The following is an 18,131-nucleotide window of genomic DNA, read 5'->3' as shown; positions in this document are numbered from 1 at the left end:
TTACAACCTGTGTTATTATTACAACCTGGGGAATTTGTTCTATAACCTGTTAATTAATATTCATTGCCACTGTGATATATAGGCCTAAGGTTAGAGACAATAAGACATAGCGGCATAATAAATTCAACCACACCTTTGTTCCATCATAAAGCTGTCCACAAAGCATATTGCATGTAACAAGTAGACTGAAAAGATTTGGCATGGGTCCTCAGATCCTCAAAAGTTTCTACAGCTGCACCATTGAGGGCATCACCGCCTGGTATGGCAACTGCTCGGCCTCCGACCGCAAGGCACTACAGAGGGTAGTGCGTAAGGCCCAGAACATCACTGGGGCGAAGGACCTCTGTATCAGGCAGCGTCAGAGGAAGGCCCTAAAACTCCAGCCACCCTAGTCATAGACTGTTCTCTCTGCTACCACATGGCAAGCGGTACCGGAGCACCAAGTCGAGGTCCAAAAAACTTCTTAACAGCTTCAACCCCCGAGCCATAATACTCCTGAACAGCTAATCAAAGGGCTACCCTTGACCCCTCTTTTACACTGCTGCTACTCTGTTTATAATCTATGCAGTCACTTTAACTCTACCTACATGTACATATTACCTTAATTACCTCAACTAACCGGTTCCCTCGCACATAGACTCTGTACCGGTACCCCCTGTATATAGCCTCGCTTGTTATTTTACTGCTGTTAAATTATTTATTACTTTTATTTTTCACTTAACTTGTTTTTTTCTTAACTTCTTAAAGCATGGTTGGTTCAGGGCTAAGTATTTGGCGCATGTGACAAATACAATTTGGAATACCTGGAATTCTATCCATGAGCACACTTCCCCAGAATGCCAGTGACCATCAAAGGTGAGCATTTGCCCACTGAAGTCTGTTACTGCAGTCAGGTTAAGACCCTGGTGACGATGACGAGCAAACCCACAGTTTCATCAGCTGTCCGGGTGGCTGGTCTCAGACGATCCTGCAGGTGAAGCCAGATGTGGAGGTCCTGGGCTGGCGTGGTGACACGTGGTCTGCGTTTGTGAGGCCGGTTGGACGTACTGACAAATTCTCTAAAACAACGTTGGAGGCAGCTTATGGTAGAGAAATAAACATTCAATTATCTGGCAACAGCTCTAGTGTGCATTCCTGTAGTCAGAATGCCAATTCAACACTCCACCAAAATTGAGACATCTGTAGCATTGTGTTGTGTGACAAAACTGCACATTTTTGGGGTGGCCTTTTGTCCCCAGCACAAGGTGCACATGTGTAATGATCCTGCCATTTAATCAGCTTCTTGATATTCCACACCGGTCAGGAGGACTAATTATATTGGCAAAGTAGAAATTCTCACTGACGGGGATGTAAACAAATTCGTGCACAACATTTGAGAGAAGCTTTTTGTGCATTGGAACATTTCTGGGGTCTTTAATTTCAGCTCATGAAACATGGGACCAACACTTTACATGTTGCACTTATTTTTGTTCAGTGTGAGATATATATATATATATATATATTTTCTCATTCAAAGAGCACACATCAGATGTTTGTTTAACACAACTTTTATTCTATTGTAATCAAAATCTAAGCTTATCTATCATTCTGTTTGTATTGGGAAACCAAATGGATTACACCTGCCTGCCAAACATTCAATTGAGCTGTAGTAAAAGAACAATATTAGAAAGTAGATGTCAGGGTCCGTGGATCAATAGCAGATTCTCCCTCTCATAGCTATGCATTGCTGAAGGGTAACAAGGAAAAGACTATGGCCTCATCCAGAAGCAGCCCTATTAACCATAAGGATTTCACCTCGATTATTAAAGGATTGAATAGGTATGTGCAACATGGTGGTAGTTCCACATTTCCCTCTGGTAGGCTAGTTGGAATTTCTGGAGAAGCCTGAAATGAAGGAGGGGAAGGAAGAATCTGAGAATCTGGGTCTCTTCCTGTCCCGCACTCCTTTGATAAGTCTATTCTTAATTCCCAAGTAAAGGGTCTAGGCTGAATGAGGGATTGGGAAGAGGAGGAGAGAAGACCATGCTGTGTGTGTGGGTGCTATAGCTGCAAGGGCTGACTCACCCTGAGTGAGTGACCCAACCACGACACCAGCTCAGCAGGCAGCTAGCTGACTGAATACACCACACCGCACACCTGCTGTCTCTGCTTATACACAACACAGCAGGAGCCCCAACCAGGGCCTCTGCTGTGTTGGCATGGGACTGTGTGTGTGTGTGTGGGTGTGGAAGAAAGTTTTACAGAACAAAACTGAGCACGACCGAGCTACAGCAGATGTAGGTGGGCAGACAGGCAGAGGCATGGTGAGCTGTTATGTAGAGATGACTGGTTTTCAACCTATCGACTGTTCAGACAGTGACTCATGAAGACATTCACAGGTAACAATAAAAAGAACAGATGAGGGCATCGTAACCTTCTGCCGTTACGATCGCCCACTCCGTGAATACTGTACGACAGGTTCCACTGTACTTACAGTGGGGCAAAAAAGTATTTAGTCAGCCACCAATTGTGCAAGTTCTCCCACATAAAAAGATGAGAGGCCTGTAATTTTCATCATAGGTACACTTCAACTATGAAGAAAATCACATTTGTAGGATTTTTAATGAATTTATTTGCAAATAATGGTGGAAAATAAATATTTGGTCAATAACAAAAGTTTCTCAATACTTTGTTATATACCCTTTGATGGCAAATGAGAGGTCAAACGTTTTCTGTTAGTCTTCACAAGGTTTTCACAAACTGTTGCTGGTATTTTGGCCCATTCCTCAATGCAGATCTCCTCTAGGGCAGTGAGGTTTTGGGGCTGTTGCTGGGCAACATGGACTTTCAACTCCCTCCAAAGATGTTCTATGGGGTTGAGATCTGAAGACTGGCTAGGCCACTCCAGGACCTTGAAATGCTTCTTACGAAGCCACTCCTTCGTTTCCCGAGCGGTGTGTTTGGGATCATTGTCATGCTGAAAGACCCAGCCACGTTTCATCTTCAATGCCCGTGCTGATGGAAGGAGGTTTTCACTCAAAAACTCACGATACATGGCCCCATTCATTCTTTCCTTTACACGGATCAGTCGTCCTGGTCCCTTTGCAGAAAAACAGCCCCAAAGCATGATGTTTCCACCCAAATACTTATTTTCCACCATATTTTGCAAATAAATTCATAAAAAAATCCTACAATGTGATTTTCTGGATTTCTCATTTTGTCTGTCATAGTAGAAGTGTACCTATGATGAAAATTACAGGCCTCTCTCATCTTTTTAAGTGGGAGAACTTGCACAATTGGTGGCTGACTAAATACTTTTTTGCCCCACTGTATATGACAGTGACACATATTACTTCTTAACTGTATACTAAATTGCGTGTCTTACGTGCCCCCGGAAGCACAATGAATTTCCCCGCCAGGACAATATAGTTGGATGGAACGGAGTGAATTACGTAAGGTCTCTTGGCGTGACCCAAATCAACGTGACTGAGCATTGATGTTTTCAATGGTGACAATTTGGCCGTTCCTTTCTTTTTCCCAAGCTTGCTTCCCATCTCATAGCTATGCATTGTTGAAGGGCAACAGGTGGAGATTATGGCCTCATCCAGAAGCAGCCTTTCACCTAGATCTTAAAATATTGAACAGGTATGAGCAATACTGTTTCAATTTAACTAGGCAAGTCAGTTAAAAATGTGTTCTTGTGCTAGTTCCACATTTACCTCTGATAGGCTAGTTGGAATTTCTGCCATATTGCTTATACCCAATAACCAATCCAATCCGTTCTGATGTAAATGTGTCTATGGGCTAGTGGGTAAATTCTAGGGTCGGGGGAAGGGGTTGAAAGTTATTCAGTCAGGGAGACCCCTTCGGGAAAGCCCGAAGTAGAGGAAGGGAAGAAAGAGGAGGAGAAGAGAATCTACATCTCCCTGTCCCCTCCTTCCTATATCAGTCTATTCTTAATCCCCAAGCAAAGCGTCTAGGCTGAGCGCTGAACAAGGGGTCGGGAGGAAGAGGAGAAAAGACAGCGCTGTGTGTATGTGTGTGCTAAACCTGCCAGGGTTGGCTCACCCTGAGTGAACCGCCTGCTGTCAGCCTGTGACAGCAGCTCAGCAGGCAGCAAGCTCACTAAATACAACACACTACACACCTGCTGTCTCTGCTTATACACAACACAGCAGGAGCCTCAACCAGAGCCTCTGCTGTGCTGACATGGGACAGTGTGTGTGTGTGTGTTAGAAAAAATGGTTTACAACAGAACAAAACTGAGCACGACCGAGCTCCTGAAGACATTGGTGGGCAGACAGGCAGAGGCATTTTTAATTCATTTCTTTTGTTTTCATTTTAACCTTTAAGTAGGCACTTTCGGTTACTGGCCCAACACTCTAACCACTAGGCTACCTGCCGCCCCCAGGCATGGTGGGCTGTTATGTAGAGATGACTGGTTTTCAACCTACAGACTGTTTAGACAGTGACTCATTTAAAAAAAAAAAATCACCTTTATTTAACCAGGTAGGCCAGTTGAGACCACGTTTTCATTCACAACTGCGACCTGGCCAAGATAAAGCAAAGCAGTGCGACAAAAACAACAGAGTTACACAAACAAAACGTACAGTCAATAACTAAATAAAAATATTAAAATCTATGTACAGTGTGTGCAAATGTAGAAGAGTATGGAGGTAAAGGCAATAAATAGGCCATAGAGGTGAAATAATTACAATTTAGCATTAACACTGGAGTGATAGATGTGCAGATGATGATGTGCAAGTAGAGATACTGGGGTGCAAAAGAGGAAGAGGGTAAGTAATAATATGGGGATGAGGTAGTTGGGTGTGCTACTTACAGATTGACTGTGTACAGGTACAGCGATCGGTAAGCTGCTCTGACAGCTGATGCTTAAAGTTATAGAGGGAGATTTAAGACTCCAGCTTCAGAGATTTTTGCAATTCGTTCCAGTCATTGGCAGCAGAACAAATGGAAGGAAAGGAGGCCAAAGGAAGTGTTGGCTTTGGGGATGACCAGTGAAATATACCTGCTGGAGAGCGTGCTACAGGTGGGTGTTGCTATGGTGACCAGTGAGCTGAGATAAGGCAGGGCTTTACCTAGCAAAGATTTATAGATGACTTGGAGCCAGTGGGTTTGGCGACGAATATGTAGCGAGGGCCAGCCAACGAGACCATACAGGTCGCAGTGGTGGGTAGTATATGGGGCTTTGGTGATAAAACGGATGGCACTGTGATAGCAAATTGGATGTAGAGTGTTGGGGGCTATGTTGTAAATGACATCGCCGAAGTCAAGGATCGGTAGGATAGTCAGTTTTACAAGGGTATGTTTGCAGCATGAGTGAAGGAGGCTTTGGTGTGAAATAGGAAGCCGATTCTAGATTTAATTTTGGATTGGAGATGCTTAATGTGAGTCTGGAAGGAGAGTTTACAGTCTAACCAGACACCTGGGTATTTGTAGTTGTCCACATATTCTAAGTCAGAACCGTCCAGAGTAGGCCTGACAACAGGCCCTCCGATTTGACACACTGAACTCTATCAGTGAACCAGGCGAGGCAGTCATTTGAGAAACCAAGGCTATTGAGTCTGCCGATAATAATGTGGTGATTGACAGAGTAGAAAGCCTTGGTCAGGTCCATGAAGACGGCTGCACAGTACTATTTTTTATTGATGGCGGTTATGATATCGTTTTGGACCTTAAGCATGGCTGAGGTGCACCCATGACCAGCTCGGAAACCAGATTGCATAGTGGAGAAGGTACGGTGGGATTTGAAATGGTCGGTGATCTGTTTGTTAACTTGGCTTTAGAAGACTTTAGAGAGGCAGGGCAGGATGGATATAGGTCTAACAGTTTGGGTCTAGAGTGTCACCCCCTTTGAAGAGGGGGATCACCGCGGCAGCTTTCCAATCTTTAGGGATCTCCGACGATATGAAAGAGGTTGAACAGGCTAGCAATTGGGTTCGCAACAATTTTGGGGGATAATTTTAAAGAGGGTCCAGATCGACTAGCCCAGTTGATTTGTAGGGATCCAGATTTTGCAGCTCTTTCAGATCAGGGGGTGGGAGCCAGGTGGAAAGCATGGCCAGCCGTAGAAAAATGCTTATTGAAATTCTCGATTATCGTAGATTCATCGGTGGTGACAGAGTTTCCTAGCTTCAGTGCAGTGGGCAGCTGGGAGGTGGTATTATTCTCCATAGACGTCAGTGTTCCAAAACCTTTTGGAATCAGCGCTACAAAGATGCACATTACTGTTTGAAAAAGCTAGCCTTAGCTATCCTAACGGACTATGAATATTGGTCCCTAAACTCATGACACTCACAGGTAACAATAAAAGAAGAGATGAGGGCATTGAAACCTTCTGCCGTTACGATCTTGAATACAACGGGAGCCTGCAAGGAAATATAGTTGAATGGAATGGAGTGAATTACATAAGGTCTCTTGGTGTGACCCAAGTCAGGGGTTACAAATCACACTAAAGCCATGGGTTCAAATCAAGAGGCTGATGGGAACATTGAGCTCCTCTCCTCCCTGATGGTAATGAGAGGCACAGCCTGTACCTCAGGAGGACAGGGTCGAACATGGATCCATATGGGTTTAGGGGGGAGGCCATTAGAGGACATTAAGGGCTTTCACGCTGCATGTTCTTTCTTAGCCGTGGGCTAAGCCAAAAAGTGTGCAGACAGAATGTGACTTAGCCTAAGAGATGTAGCATATTGAGAATGATCTTAGACTCTCAACAACAAATAGGATATGCCGTAATGAAGGAAGTGCTGTGTGTTATCACGCCAAATAGCCAGGAAGTAAACTGAGATTCCAATTCCACTTATTTCCTGAATTGACTGAATCAAAATGGAATTGGCCCCAATCCTGATCCCCATATTGTCCAAGTTTACACAGTTGAATGGTTAGCTTCAGTAAACTGGCAATGCTGGTCTACCTTTCCAGCTTGACACCGTTCTCCGCGGGCTGGCCATAAACAGCCCCCGAGAATTCCCTTCTCCGACACAGGCTTCCTACAATACCCGATCAAATGACATTCTCCCCAAAAGAAGGAGTGCTGATGCATGCGTTGCTACTTACATTGGAGGAATTAAATAGAAAAAAAACATCTGAAGGTCAAAGGACTTAGTCTCGTTTCCTATAATACACAGCTTATCAATTCAACCTCTATCAAACATGTTGACAGGTTCTCACTTCACGTTCAAAACACAACAAAAAACGAGTTAGCCGAACCAAATCAAGCTTTATTTATACAGCACATTTCAGACATGAAATGCAACGCAATGTGCTTTACAGTAAAAAAATGTCAATAAAAGCTGAAATATTTAATACACAAAAATATGAAAACAAAAAGAACGGCAGGTTATTCCAGAAGCTGAGGGCATAATAACTAATAGCTGCCTCTCCCTGCCTCTTGGTCCTAGACGTTGGGAAAGTTAAAAGGCCAGAGGACCTGAGGGACCTACTGGGTACATACCTTAAAAACATGTCTGACATGTGTTGGGGTGCACAATCGTGGATTGATTTAAAAACCAATACAATAATCTTAAAATGAATTCTAAAACCAGTGAAATATGTGTTCTCTCCGCCTGGCCTCGGTCAGTACCCGTGCTGCAGCATTCTGTATGTTTTGCAGTTGCCCAAAGTCTTTCTTGGGTAGACCAGACAGGAGAGCATTACAGTAGTCAAGCCTGCATGTAATAAAAGCACGGATGAGTCTCTCTGTATCAGCCGGAGAGAGAAACGGACGCACTGTGGAAATGTTCCTCAGGTGGTAAAAAGCTACTTTGATCACATTCCGAATGTGTGAATCAAAATTTAGTTCAGAATCTCAAATAACACCTAGATTTTATACCTGGTGTTTTATCTTTGCCTGTGAATTCAAAAGTGTGGCTAGATTATCACTCTGTGCTTTGGCTCCAACAACAAGTAACACCTACAGTATGCATGTAACACCCAGGCCATTGATGACAATCTTGTAGAGGGAGGGAATCTTTTTGAAGAACTGTCTTCCAGTCTTCCATTTGGGGAATATGCCCTTCAAAGTGAGCACTAACATGCTCCCTGTGTGCATCATAATAACGCAGCCACGGCAGAGCGGGCTTAAGTCGAGCGGCACTAACTGTAGGGCAGAAATAAACTCTGCTAGAATGTGTCTGCACTGAAAAAAAAAGTGTAGTAGTTCAAGCATGAGAGAATACGTTGCGAGAATAACAGAACTGTGAGCTGGACTTTTGTCCCAAGTACAACAAACAGTACTAACGGGATGAAACCCGTCCCCATATCTGTGTGTCTGTTTCGTTTCACAGTTCAATGGTCAATCTAGCTTTAATAAAAGCATCTCTTGGAGTGCCCCAGTAGCTATACATTCGAGATGTCCACGATGAGTATGACGTGTCCCCTCTAATGCTCAGGAAGCTCCGATTCAAACTACCATTAGACAGCTCTGCAAGCATGTCAAAACACGTTTGTTGCTCAATTATGGAGTTTCGCTGAGCAACTATCTTAATTTACTCCGGTTATGGCCAACGCTTACATCCAAAAGAGGTCTAAATAAAACTGTTTACAAGCAACCAAATAACAGCCTTTTCAGCACCTCTAATGTTTTGAGCTGTTGTAAACCTCTGACCTGTGAGACCGTAATGAGTGATTTACATTGAGAAGCAAAATATATATATCTTTTTTTGAGTTGCTTGCACATTTTTATTGACATTTTTTTAAAAGTATATAACGGACGTAAATGAAGATTGTTGCTCAGCAGAACTTCATAATTAGTGAGTAAAGTATTTTGACATAACACTTGCAAAAGCTGTCCAATGGGAGTTTGAAATGTGGGCTTCCTGGGCGTCAGACAGGAGACGCATCATACTCATCTTCGACATCCTAAACACACAGATTCTGGGGAACTGAACACCAGATATCTGAAGTGATAATGAAAATGGTACATACGCCCAGAGCGATCTTAAAATCGCCAGGTAACTTAGACGATAGATGAAGTGATAGCAGTGCTTTCATGACTGCTGATGAATAGGATAACATTACATGCATTGATTGACATTAATGGTTGACTTATTGCCTGGGGAAAGTGACCTGCGCACTGAGCAGTCTCACAAGTTGTGCCTGTTCTAAAGTTGCCCTATGTGGGGCAGGTCATCATTTTTTACTGACAAACAAAATGCAAATAATTCCAGTCGTCTGCTCCAGACATGGCACCAGGATAAAGTGACTAAGGGGGCAGTGGAAAGGGGACAAACATTTTCAGGGTGCTTACATTCAAAAAATTTTTTTTTTTTTTTTTTTTACCTTTATTTAACTAGGCAAGTCAGTTAAGAACAAATTCTTATTTTCAATGACGGCCTAGGAACAGTGAATGACATTGGATTCTGCTTAAATCAAGCTATACCACAATAAACATAAAAGTTCAAATGCCGAGACTCAGAGATCAGAGTGCTTTAGAAGTGACAGGTGGGAGTGAAATCTGTAGCCCATATCCACTGCGCTGTATCAGCATAAAACAGGGTCCTTCTAGCAGTCGTAAGAAGAAAGATTCAGCAGGAGGCAAATGAGTGTTGGATTGATTTACACAGAGCTGGTGTTTAAATATCACCATCATATTTGAAAGTATGTTTTATACCCCTTCAAATTAGTGGATTTGGCCATTTCAGCCACACCCGTTACTGACAAGGGTATAAAAATCGAGCACACGGCCATGCAATCCCCACAGACAAACATTGGCAGTAGAATGGCCTTATTGAAAAGCTCAGTGACTTTCAAGGTGGCACAGTCATAGGATGCCACCTTTCCAACAAGTCAGTTCCTCCAAATTTCTGCCCTGCTCCAGCTGCCCCAGTCAACTGTAAGAGCTGTTATTGTGAAAGAGAAACATCTAGGAGCAACAACGGCTCAGCTGTGAAGTGGTAGGCCACAGAACAGGACAGCTGAAGCACGTAGTCCCCTGTGCACAAAGCGAGGTCTATATAGAAATGAATGGTTTGTCGAGAGATTGGTGTGGAAGAACTTCACTGGCCTGCACAGAGCACTGACCTCAACCCTATTGAACACCTTTGGGATAAATTGGCACGCCGACTGCGAGCCAGGCCTAATCTCCCAACATCATTGCCCGACCTCACTAATGATCTTGTGGCTGAATGGAAGCAAGTTCCTGCAGCAATGTTCCAACATCTAGTGGAAAGCCTTCCCAGAAGAGTGGAGGCTGTTATGGCAGCAAGGGGGTGGGGGACCAACTCCATATTAATGCCCATGATTTTGGAATGAGATGTTCAACGAGCATGACTTTTGGTCATGTAGTGTGCATGCATACTCACACACACACACACAGGTCTGATTTAAGAATGTCAGCATTCAAAAGAAAAAGCCTTTCATTAGGCAAAACCTGTCTTAACCAATAAGCTACAGATACAACCTCACTTTGAGTTACCCAAAGGTGAACTAACTAGAACGTCCCCAAACACTTAAATACATTTGGCAACACCTAGTCTTGGCACGCAGGCCAGGTATATGTATGCATGCTACAGTGTGTGCAGTCACACAACATTAAACATGGAGAAACCAGACACACACTCTCCAAACAAAGACTACGAAGAAATTGACAGTAAACTGGTAAAAGCAATTAAATTAACCAAAAGTTCTTCACAATTGTTGTGCGGTTTTGGAGTTGGAAAAGTGGAGAGAGACGTGCCTATAGCGCATCTTCGCCACACAACCATACCCTTATTCTGATCAACATTTTAAAAACTGTTTGAGACAACTTCCTCACACATGAGCAGTAACCTCATACATTGTCAGGACGTATCAGTGGTCATTTTCCCTTCAACTGAAATCATTACGGTTAAGTATTTCTAACCACCCCATTAAAAACTCACACTACCCAAACAGACAGCAAGGCAGAATGACACATTCCAAATGAGCACTGGGTACATCATACATATTGACTAGAGGTCGGCCGATTAATCGGAAGTTTTCATAACAATCGGAAATGAGGATATGTTTGGGCGTTGATTTTGCAGATTTTATTTTTATACCTTTATTTAACTAGGTAAGTCAGTTAAGAACACATTCTTATTTTAAATGACGGCCTAGGAACGGTGGGTTAACTGCCTTGTTCAGGGGCAGGACGACAGATGTTTACCTTGTCAGCTCTGGGATTCAATCTTGCAAGTTAACCCAAGTTAACTTGTCCAACGCTAACCACCTGCCTCTCATTGCACTCCACGAGGAGACTGCCTGTTACGCAAATGCAGTAGAAGCCAAGGTAAGTTGCTAGCTAGCATTAAACTTATCTTATAAAAAACAATCATAATCACTAGTTAACTACACATGGTTGATGATATTACTAGTTTATCTAGCGTGTCCTGCGTTGCATATAATAGATGCAACGCTGGGGGATGATTTAACAAAAGCACAATATTTAAACTTAGGGTTGCCACCCGTTAGATAAAATACTGAACGGTTCTGTATTTCACTGAAATAATAAACGTCTTGTTTTTTAAATGATCGTTTCTGGATTCGACCATATTAATGACCAAAGGCTCGTATTTCTGTGTTACACGTTAGAATTAAGTCTATGATTTGATAGAGAAGTCTGACTGAGCGATGGTAGGCAGCAGCAGGCTCGTAAGCATTCATTCAAACAGCACTTTCGTGCGTTTTGCCAGCAGCTCTTCGCAAGCACAGCGCTGTTTATGACTTCAAGCCTATCAGCCTAATGGCTGGTGTAACCGATGTGAAATGGCTAGCTAGTTAGCGGGGTGAGCACTAATAGTGTTTCAAAGGTCACTCGCTCTGAGACTTGGAGTAGTTATTCCCCTTGCTCTGCAAGGGCCGTGGCTTTTGTGGAGCGATGGGTAACACTGCTTCGAGTGTGGCTGTTGTCGATGTGTTCCTGGTTCGAGCCCAGGTAGGGGTGAGGAGAGGGACGGAAGCTACACTTACAATGGCAATACTATAGTGCCTATAAGAACAGCCAATGGTCAAAGGTATATGAAATACAAATGGTAGAGGGGGAAATAGTCCGATAAATACTATACTAACTACAAACTAAAACCTCTTACCTTGGAATATTGAAGTCTCATGTTAAAAGGAACCACCAACTTTCATATGTTCTAAGCAAGGAACTGAAACGTTAGCTTTTTTACATGGCACATATTGCTCCACCACTTTGTTTTTGCATTATTTAAACCAAATTGAACATTTTATTTTTGAACATTTATTTAAGGCGAAATTGATTTTTATTGATGTATTAAATTAAAATAAGTGTTCATTCAGTATTGTTGTAATTGTCATAATTACAAATAAATTAAAATTGTCCGATTAATTGGTATCAGCTTTTTTTGATCCTCCAATAAATCGGTATCGGCGTTGAAAAATCATAATCGGTCGACCTCAAATATTGACCAACATGGTATGTTAATTTGGTGAATATAGATTAGTGGAGCAAATAAAGTAACATCATAGCAGTTTCCCCAAGGCAGATGAAGATTTTGCCCAGGCCCTAAACACTGTCCACTAACCTTTTGGCGATGCGGGAGTATAAACTTCCCTGCATGGGCCTTTGTTGAAGCAGGTAAGGGAGGATTCTCTGCATAAATGACGCACAGTGCATGGGCCTTTGTTGAAGCAGGTAAGGGAGGATTCTCTGCATAAATGACGCACAGTGCATGGGCCTTTGTTGAAGCAGGTAAGGGAGCATTCTCTGCATAAATGACGCACAGTGCATGAGCCTTTGTTGAAGCAAGTAAGGGAGCATTCTCTGCATAAATGACGCACAGTGCATGGGCCTTTGTTGAAGCAGGTAAGGGAGCATTCTCTGCATAAATGACGCACAGTGGACACGGGCCTTTGTTGAAGCAGGTAAGGGAGCATTCTCTGCATAAATGACACACAGTGGACACGGGCCTTTGTTGAAGCAGGTAAGGGAGCATTCTCTGCATAAATGACGCACAGTGGACACGGGTTGTCTCCAGACCCCCCCCCCCACCCACCCAGCAGTGACAACTTCCATGCAACACCCATTTTGCGGTACAGTTATTTTCTCTCCAAGCCCGGGGAAAGGGTCACAGCACACCGCTCGGGCATAATCAATTCAGCATCAGTCAGTAACCAGGCTTCCATCCAATTGGCCACAGATTTTTTTATGCGAATATTCAAATCTCCATAAATCAGTGTGATGACGTAGTGCACAAAATGCACTTTTTTCTTACGTTTTTACGTAACAAATAAGTTCAGTATTTCCATCACATTTTCAACTCTACTGATAGTTGGTCACAAAAACTGTTGCGTTAAAATACTGACCAGCTCAATTCAGTCTTATGTAGCAACATTTTTTAATATATTTTTTTTTACATTGGATAAAAGTATAGCATACACTACAGTTGAGGAACAATGGGAAAATAATTATTTAAAAGTTGATACAGATAGATTTTTTTTCGAGCCAACCTGTCAATCATTTGACCTTTTATTATATAGGGACAAACTAAAACTGAGGGGGCACAGGTTTGAACTGAGGGTGCTAAGCCCCCTCTTGAAGCCAGGTACAGTCTGTGTAGGTGAATTTATCCACTTAAAATTTTCGGGACAAGTTATCATAATCTTCTGGCAACCAAAAAAACTAACCCTGACTTTCCCAATGGGCAAGTGCCTTTTCGTGCACAGGAGGCTTAGGGGAGAACAGCTCATAGTAATTGCCGCAACGGGACCAATGGAATGGCATCAAACACCTGGAGACCATGCGTGTGATGTATTTGATACAATTCTACTCATCAAACCCGTTCTCCCCAATTAAGGTCCCACTAACCTCCTGTGCTTTTGTGTTATCATAAATGAAATACGGCATAGACATGATCATAAATCAGCACCAGGACAAGATTAGAATCTTCTGCATATATTCAATGTTATTGTTATTAACGTTGTTTCTGCTTATAGACTCAATTTGATGTACATGAATAAAGAAAACCTCAAGAGAATCTATTCTGTAATCCAGGTGCATTGAGATGAGGCACCACCTTGGGCAAGCGCCATAACCTACCAGAACTAATCTCGGACCAAAATAACCTTCCATTCTATGAGAGATCAATTTAGATGTCGTATTATATACGGTCGTGTCCGATTATCCGTCAAACACCTGCCACCATAGAATATACCAATCATTTACCGTTTTCGCACGTGCGTCGAATAGTTGCATCCAGAAAGTAACTTTAGATTTCATAAACATTTGTAGGAAATCATAAAAGCATAATTAACATTTGTAAAACATATAATAATTAAAAAAAAATAATCGCAGGTAGGCTGGCTATTGGTTATCACAAGCCATATTGTGTATACATCGTTGACAACAGTGGAAATCCGACTGGTTCATCTAATGTGCAACAGAACACGAGGACAATTGCATTTCCGCTACGGTTACATTGTATCACTGCATTGTCTGTCAAGTAAACGGAGTCGACGACAAAAGTGTAACACCCTATGGTTCTAGAACGGAGTAGGATAAACCACGTGACTCACGTTCCAAGGACTTCTTTGAACTCGAATACATGCTTGATATCGTCGACATTCTTCTTCCAAGATCCATCCCCGCCCGACTCTCCGTTCTCCCTCGCCATGTCGCCGCCAGGGAAGACCGAAGTGATTAGACACCGTTTTTCACCTCCTTGTGCTGACTCAGTGAGGAGATACGGCCCCCCCGTCTAGTGCCGACTGAAATCGGACTGATATCACAGAGTTTCTTCCTGAGTGTCGCCCAATTCCACCTTGCATCGCTCAGCCAATCCGTACAACCCGCTGCGCCGCCAATGCAAAAGGTCTCCCACCAATCACACGTAGCAGCCTACCTGCAGGTTATCAGAATAGTCTAATCTCTTTGACGTAATTGAACGGGAGCTTCCTCGTTATCCCGTCTCTTTTTGGTTTAGAACAATTAATTCTACCTCTTCAGATTCTGTTTAGGCTATGCTACTTGATCGAAAGATGACTCCGGTTGGTGTGTGTGTGTGTGTCTGAACTGAACCGCTATTCTAGTGAGTCACGTTGCCTGCTGGCCGCCCCCTTTGTTGTTACCAATAACGGGGAGTGGGAGGCTGCTGTCCTCTATTGTCCATGTAGCCGGCAGAGTGCGTGGGGATGAGGGGTAGGCTACGAGTGAACGATTGGTGTTCGCATTGCACCAAATCCATCACCCACTGACTTGCCAAGTTAAATAAAATAAATAAAACATTAAACAAATTGTAGTATGTAATGGCTATAGTTGACATGCAAGTGGGCTTTTCCATGAATACAACTATGGTGACAGTAAACTAACTCCTAACAACAACATGATTGCTCTGATCCCCCAGCATTGCCTTATGATGCCCTTATAGGCCTGTTCCAACCTACATGGCCTCAGCCAAGCCAAAAGGTGTGTAGCAGTTTTCTGCATGTACAGTATATATCCATGTGCCTGGTCTATGTTTTCACATTCAGTAGTCATCCTTCTCTACTATACCATTATGACAGATACTTTTTATTTCCCCAAAGCAAAAGGGACATCGCCATTGCTGTTAGCTGAGATTGTTACATAGAAAACCAATTAAATCTGTTAAAGTGTCAGAGATTCTGAAGGAAGTGCAATTGGTCTTCTTGTCATTACAATGTGTTAATGAGATGGTGGAGCATCAACGGTCTGTCTCCCTGGACAGACTGGTTAATCTCGGAGCGGAGCACTGAAGATAACAAATCAATCCTAATGTAGCATCCTTAAGCTTTAGGCCTGACACACCATCCTGACCACTGCACACATTTTAATAGCCAAACAGAGAGATCAGGATGGCCGAACAAGTCTACCATGTCCCTGTCCAAAACACTACCTCTAGCCCCTAAACCAGGATTTTGCGTATGCACAAAAAGCTTATTTCTCTCAAAATGTGTGCACAAATGTATTTAGATCCCTGTTCGTGAGCATTTCTCCTTTGCTAAGATAATCCATTCACCTTACATTTGTGGCACATCAAGAAGCTGATTAAACAGCATGATCAGGTGTACCTTGTGCTGGGGACAAAGGCTAAGCTAAAATGTGCAGTTTTGTCATCACACAATGCCACATATGTCTTAAGTTGAGGGAGTGTGCAATTGGCATGCTGACTGCAGGAATGTCCAGCAGAGCTGTTGCCAGAAAATGTCATGTTAATTTCTAGGGATGCACGATAACGGAATAGGCTGACATTAGCTAAAAATGGCAACATCGGCTCTATGTGTAGTTTAACGCCGACGTGCAAAACCGATGTCAAGGCTGACGTGCATACCTGTATAACGTAGGTAGATGACGTACTGACGGCACGAAAAAAAACCAGCGCTGCACGTGCGAAACAGAGCATTCCTACCCTTGCCCACAATGTCTGCTGAGTGGATATATTTAAGTTTCAAAAGGAAGATAACAAAAAGGCCATATGCAAAGTTATTCTGCTAATTATTTCCCGAGGGGAGAAAGTGAAATCTTTCAATACCATAAATCTAATTACTCATTTGAAAGTGCATCACCCCCAGACGTTCAGCGACTACTTAGAACAAAAGCAGAAGAAAACTAAGCGCTCACATCCAACAACTAAACAAGTTGAAGTCCAGCAGTCACTTGAAAGAAAAATACCATTTCTGCGAGACACCTCAAAAAGGCGAAATCCATTAACGTCAAGATAATGGAATTCATTGCCTTTGACAATCAACTGTTCTCGGTCGTGGATGATGTTGGCTTTCGCTGACTGGTCGAGTATCTCAAGCCCCGGGAACACACTACCAAGTAGGCTCTATTTTTCAGATGTTACCCTACAGGAGTTACACAGTATAGTTGAAACGCACATCCTTGAGCTACTTGCTATGGGAGTCACTGCTATAAGCTTCACGACTGACATTTGGACCAGCGATGTCAGCCCCATGAGCATGCAGAGTCTGACAGCACATTTCGTACTGAGGAACGCTGTATTGCATGCTCAAGAATGTGCTGGTTCTCATACCGATGCTGCCATTTCAGTGGCATTGGAGAACATGTTTGAAACTAGGAAAATCTCCAAGAACAAAGTACACACGGGCTACGTGATAATGCACGTAACATGACAAAGGCTTTGGAAGAATGCGGAGTCGCCAATTTGCCATACATGGCACACTCTGCAAATGAAGGTGTTTTGGCTCAACGCAGCATATCTGACACAGTGGCAACAGGTAGGAAGACAGCGGGTCATTTTAAACACTCACCGCTAGCTTACAGGAGCAGCTTGGAGTGAAAACGAAAAGGCTTAAGCAAGACGTTTCCACCAGGTGGAACAGTACTTTTTTACATGATGGAGAGCCTGCTGGAACAAAAACAAGTGCTTGGTGTGTACTCAGCCACCTAGGAGTTACAGGCAACAATCAGTACAAACCAGTGGACTCTCATTGAAAACAAACACACACCCCTAGCTCCAACTGACTGGAGAAATAACCTCATGAACTGCGTCTGCAGCAGACGTGATACCCTCCGTCAAGACATTGAAACGCCCGCTCAACAAAACTGCTGACACAGACTGTGGGGTTAAAACTTGCAAAAGAAGTCCACTAGAGGATGTGAACAAGCGAATCGTTGGCAGTCTCTCTGAGCCTCTTGACAGGACAGCAACAACGTCACCTATGGGCACCATGCTCGATGCTAGGTAGAAGGACCACTACTTCGATGCAGACAAGAAACGGGGTTTACATGAAATGTTAGACACAGCTGGACAAGATGGAAAACGGACACACTGACAGTGCGCAATGAGGAAGAAAGGCCACGGACAGACAGAGCTGAAACTTCACTGCTTGACATGTAAGATGAAGTCCTGGTTCAGAAAGAACAACGAAACAGCACAGCAAATAAGTGAAATAAATAGGTTGATTATGTTTTACTGGTAATGGGGACATACATAAATGCCAACAAAATAACTTTTTGGTCAGTGTATGTACAGTTGAAGTCAGAAGTTTACATACACTTAGGTCGGAGTCATTAAAACTCGTTTTTCAACCACTCCACAAATTTCTTGTTAACAAACCATAGTTTTGGCAAGTCGGATAGGACATCTACTTTGTGCATGACAAGTCATTTTTCCAACTATTGTTTACAGACAGATTTCACTTGCATACTGTTAGGTTCTAAATAT

At 43.0% G+C, this 18,131-nt stretch overlaps 1 protein-coding gene across 3 annotated transcripts in view; it reads right to left on the bottom strand.

Annotated features, from left to right (window-relative positions):
• The window catches only part of LOC115109717 (calcium/calmodulin-dependent protein kinase type 1D-like), a 48,859-nt gene extending 30,779 nt beyond the window's left edge, over nt 1-18,080 (bottom strand). For all 3 annotated transcript variants that reach the window (XM_029634981.2, XM_029634982.2, XM_029634984.2), the window contains exon 1: nt 14,500-18,080. In XM_029634981.2, the coding sequence (XP_029490841.1) occupies nt 14,500-14,597 (98 nt within the window). In that variant the 5' untranslated portion in view covers nt 14,598-18,080. The remainder of the gene's footprint in view (nt 1-14,499) is intronic.
• Between the last annotated feature and the right edge of the window lie 51 nt (nt 18,081-18,131).

Source organism: Oncorhynchus nerka, linkage group LG25, assembly GCF_034236695.1.
Source record: "Oncorhynchus nerka isolate Pitt River linkage group LG25, Oner_Uvic_2.0, whole genome shotgun sequence".
Taxonomy (NCBI): Eukaryota; Metazoa; Chordata; class Actinopteri; order Salmoniformes; family Salmonidae; genus Oncorhynchus; species Oncorhynchus nerka.
Note: the sequence above shows the minus strand (reverse complement) of the source record. Positions and strands in the feature narration are given on the sequence as shown.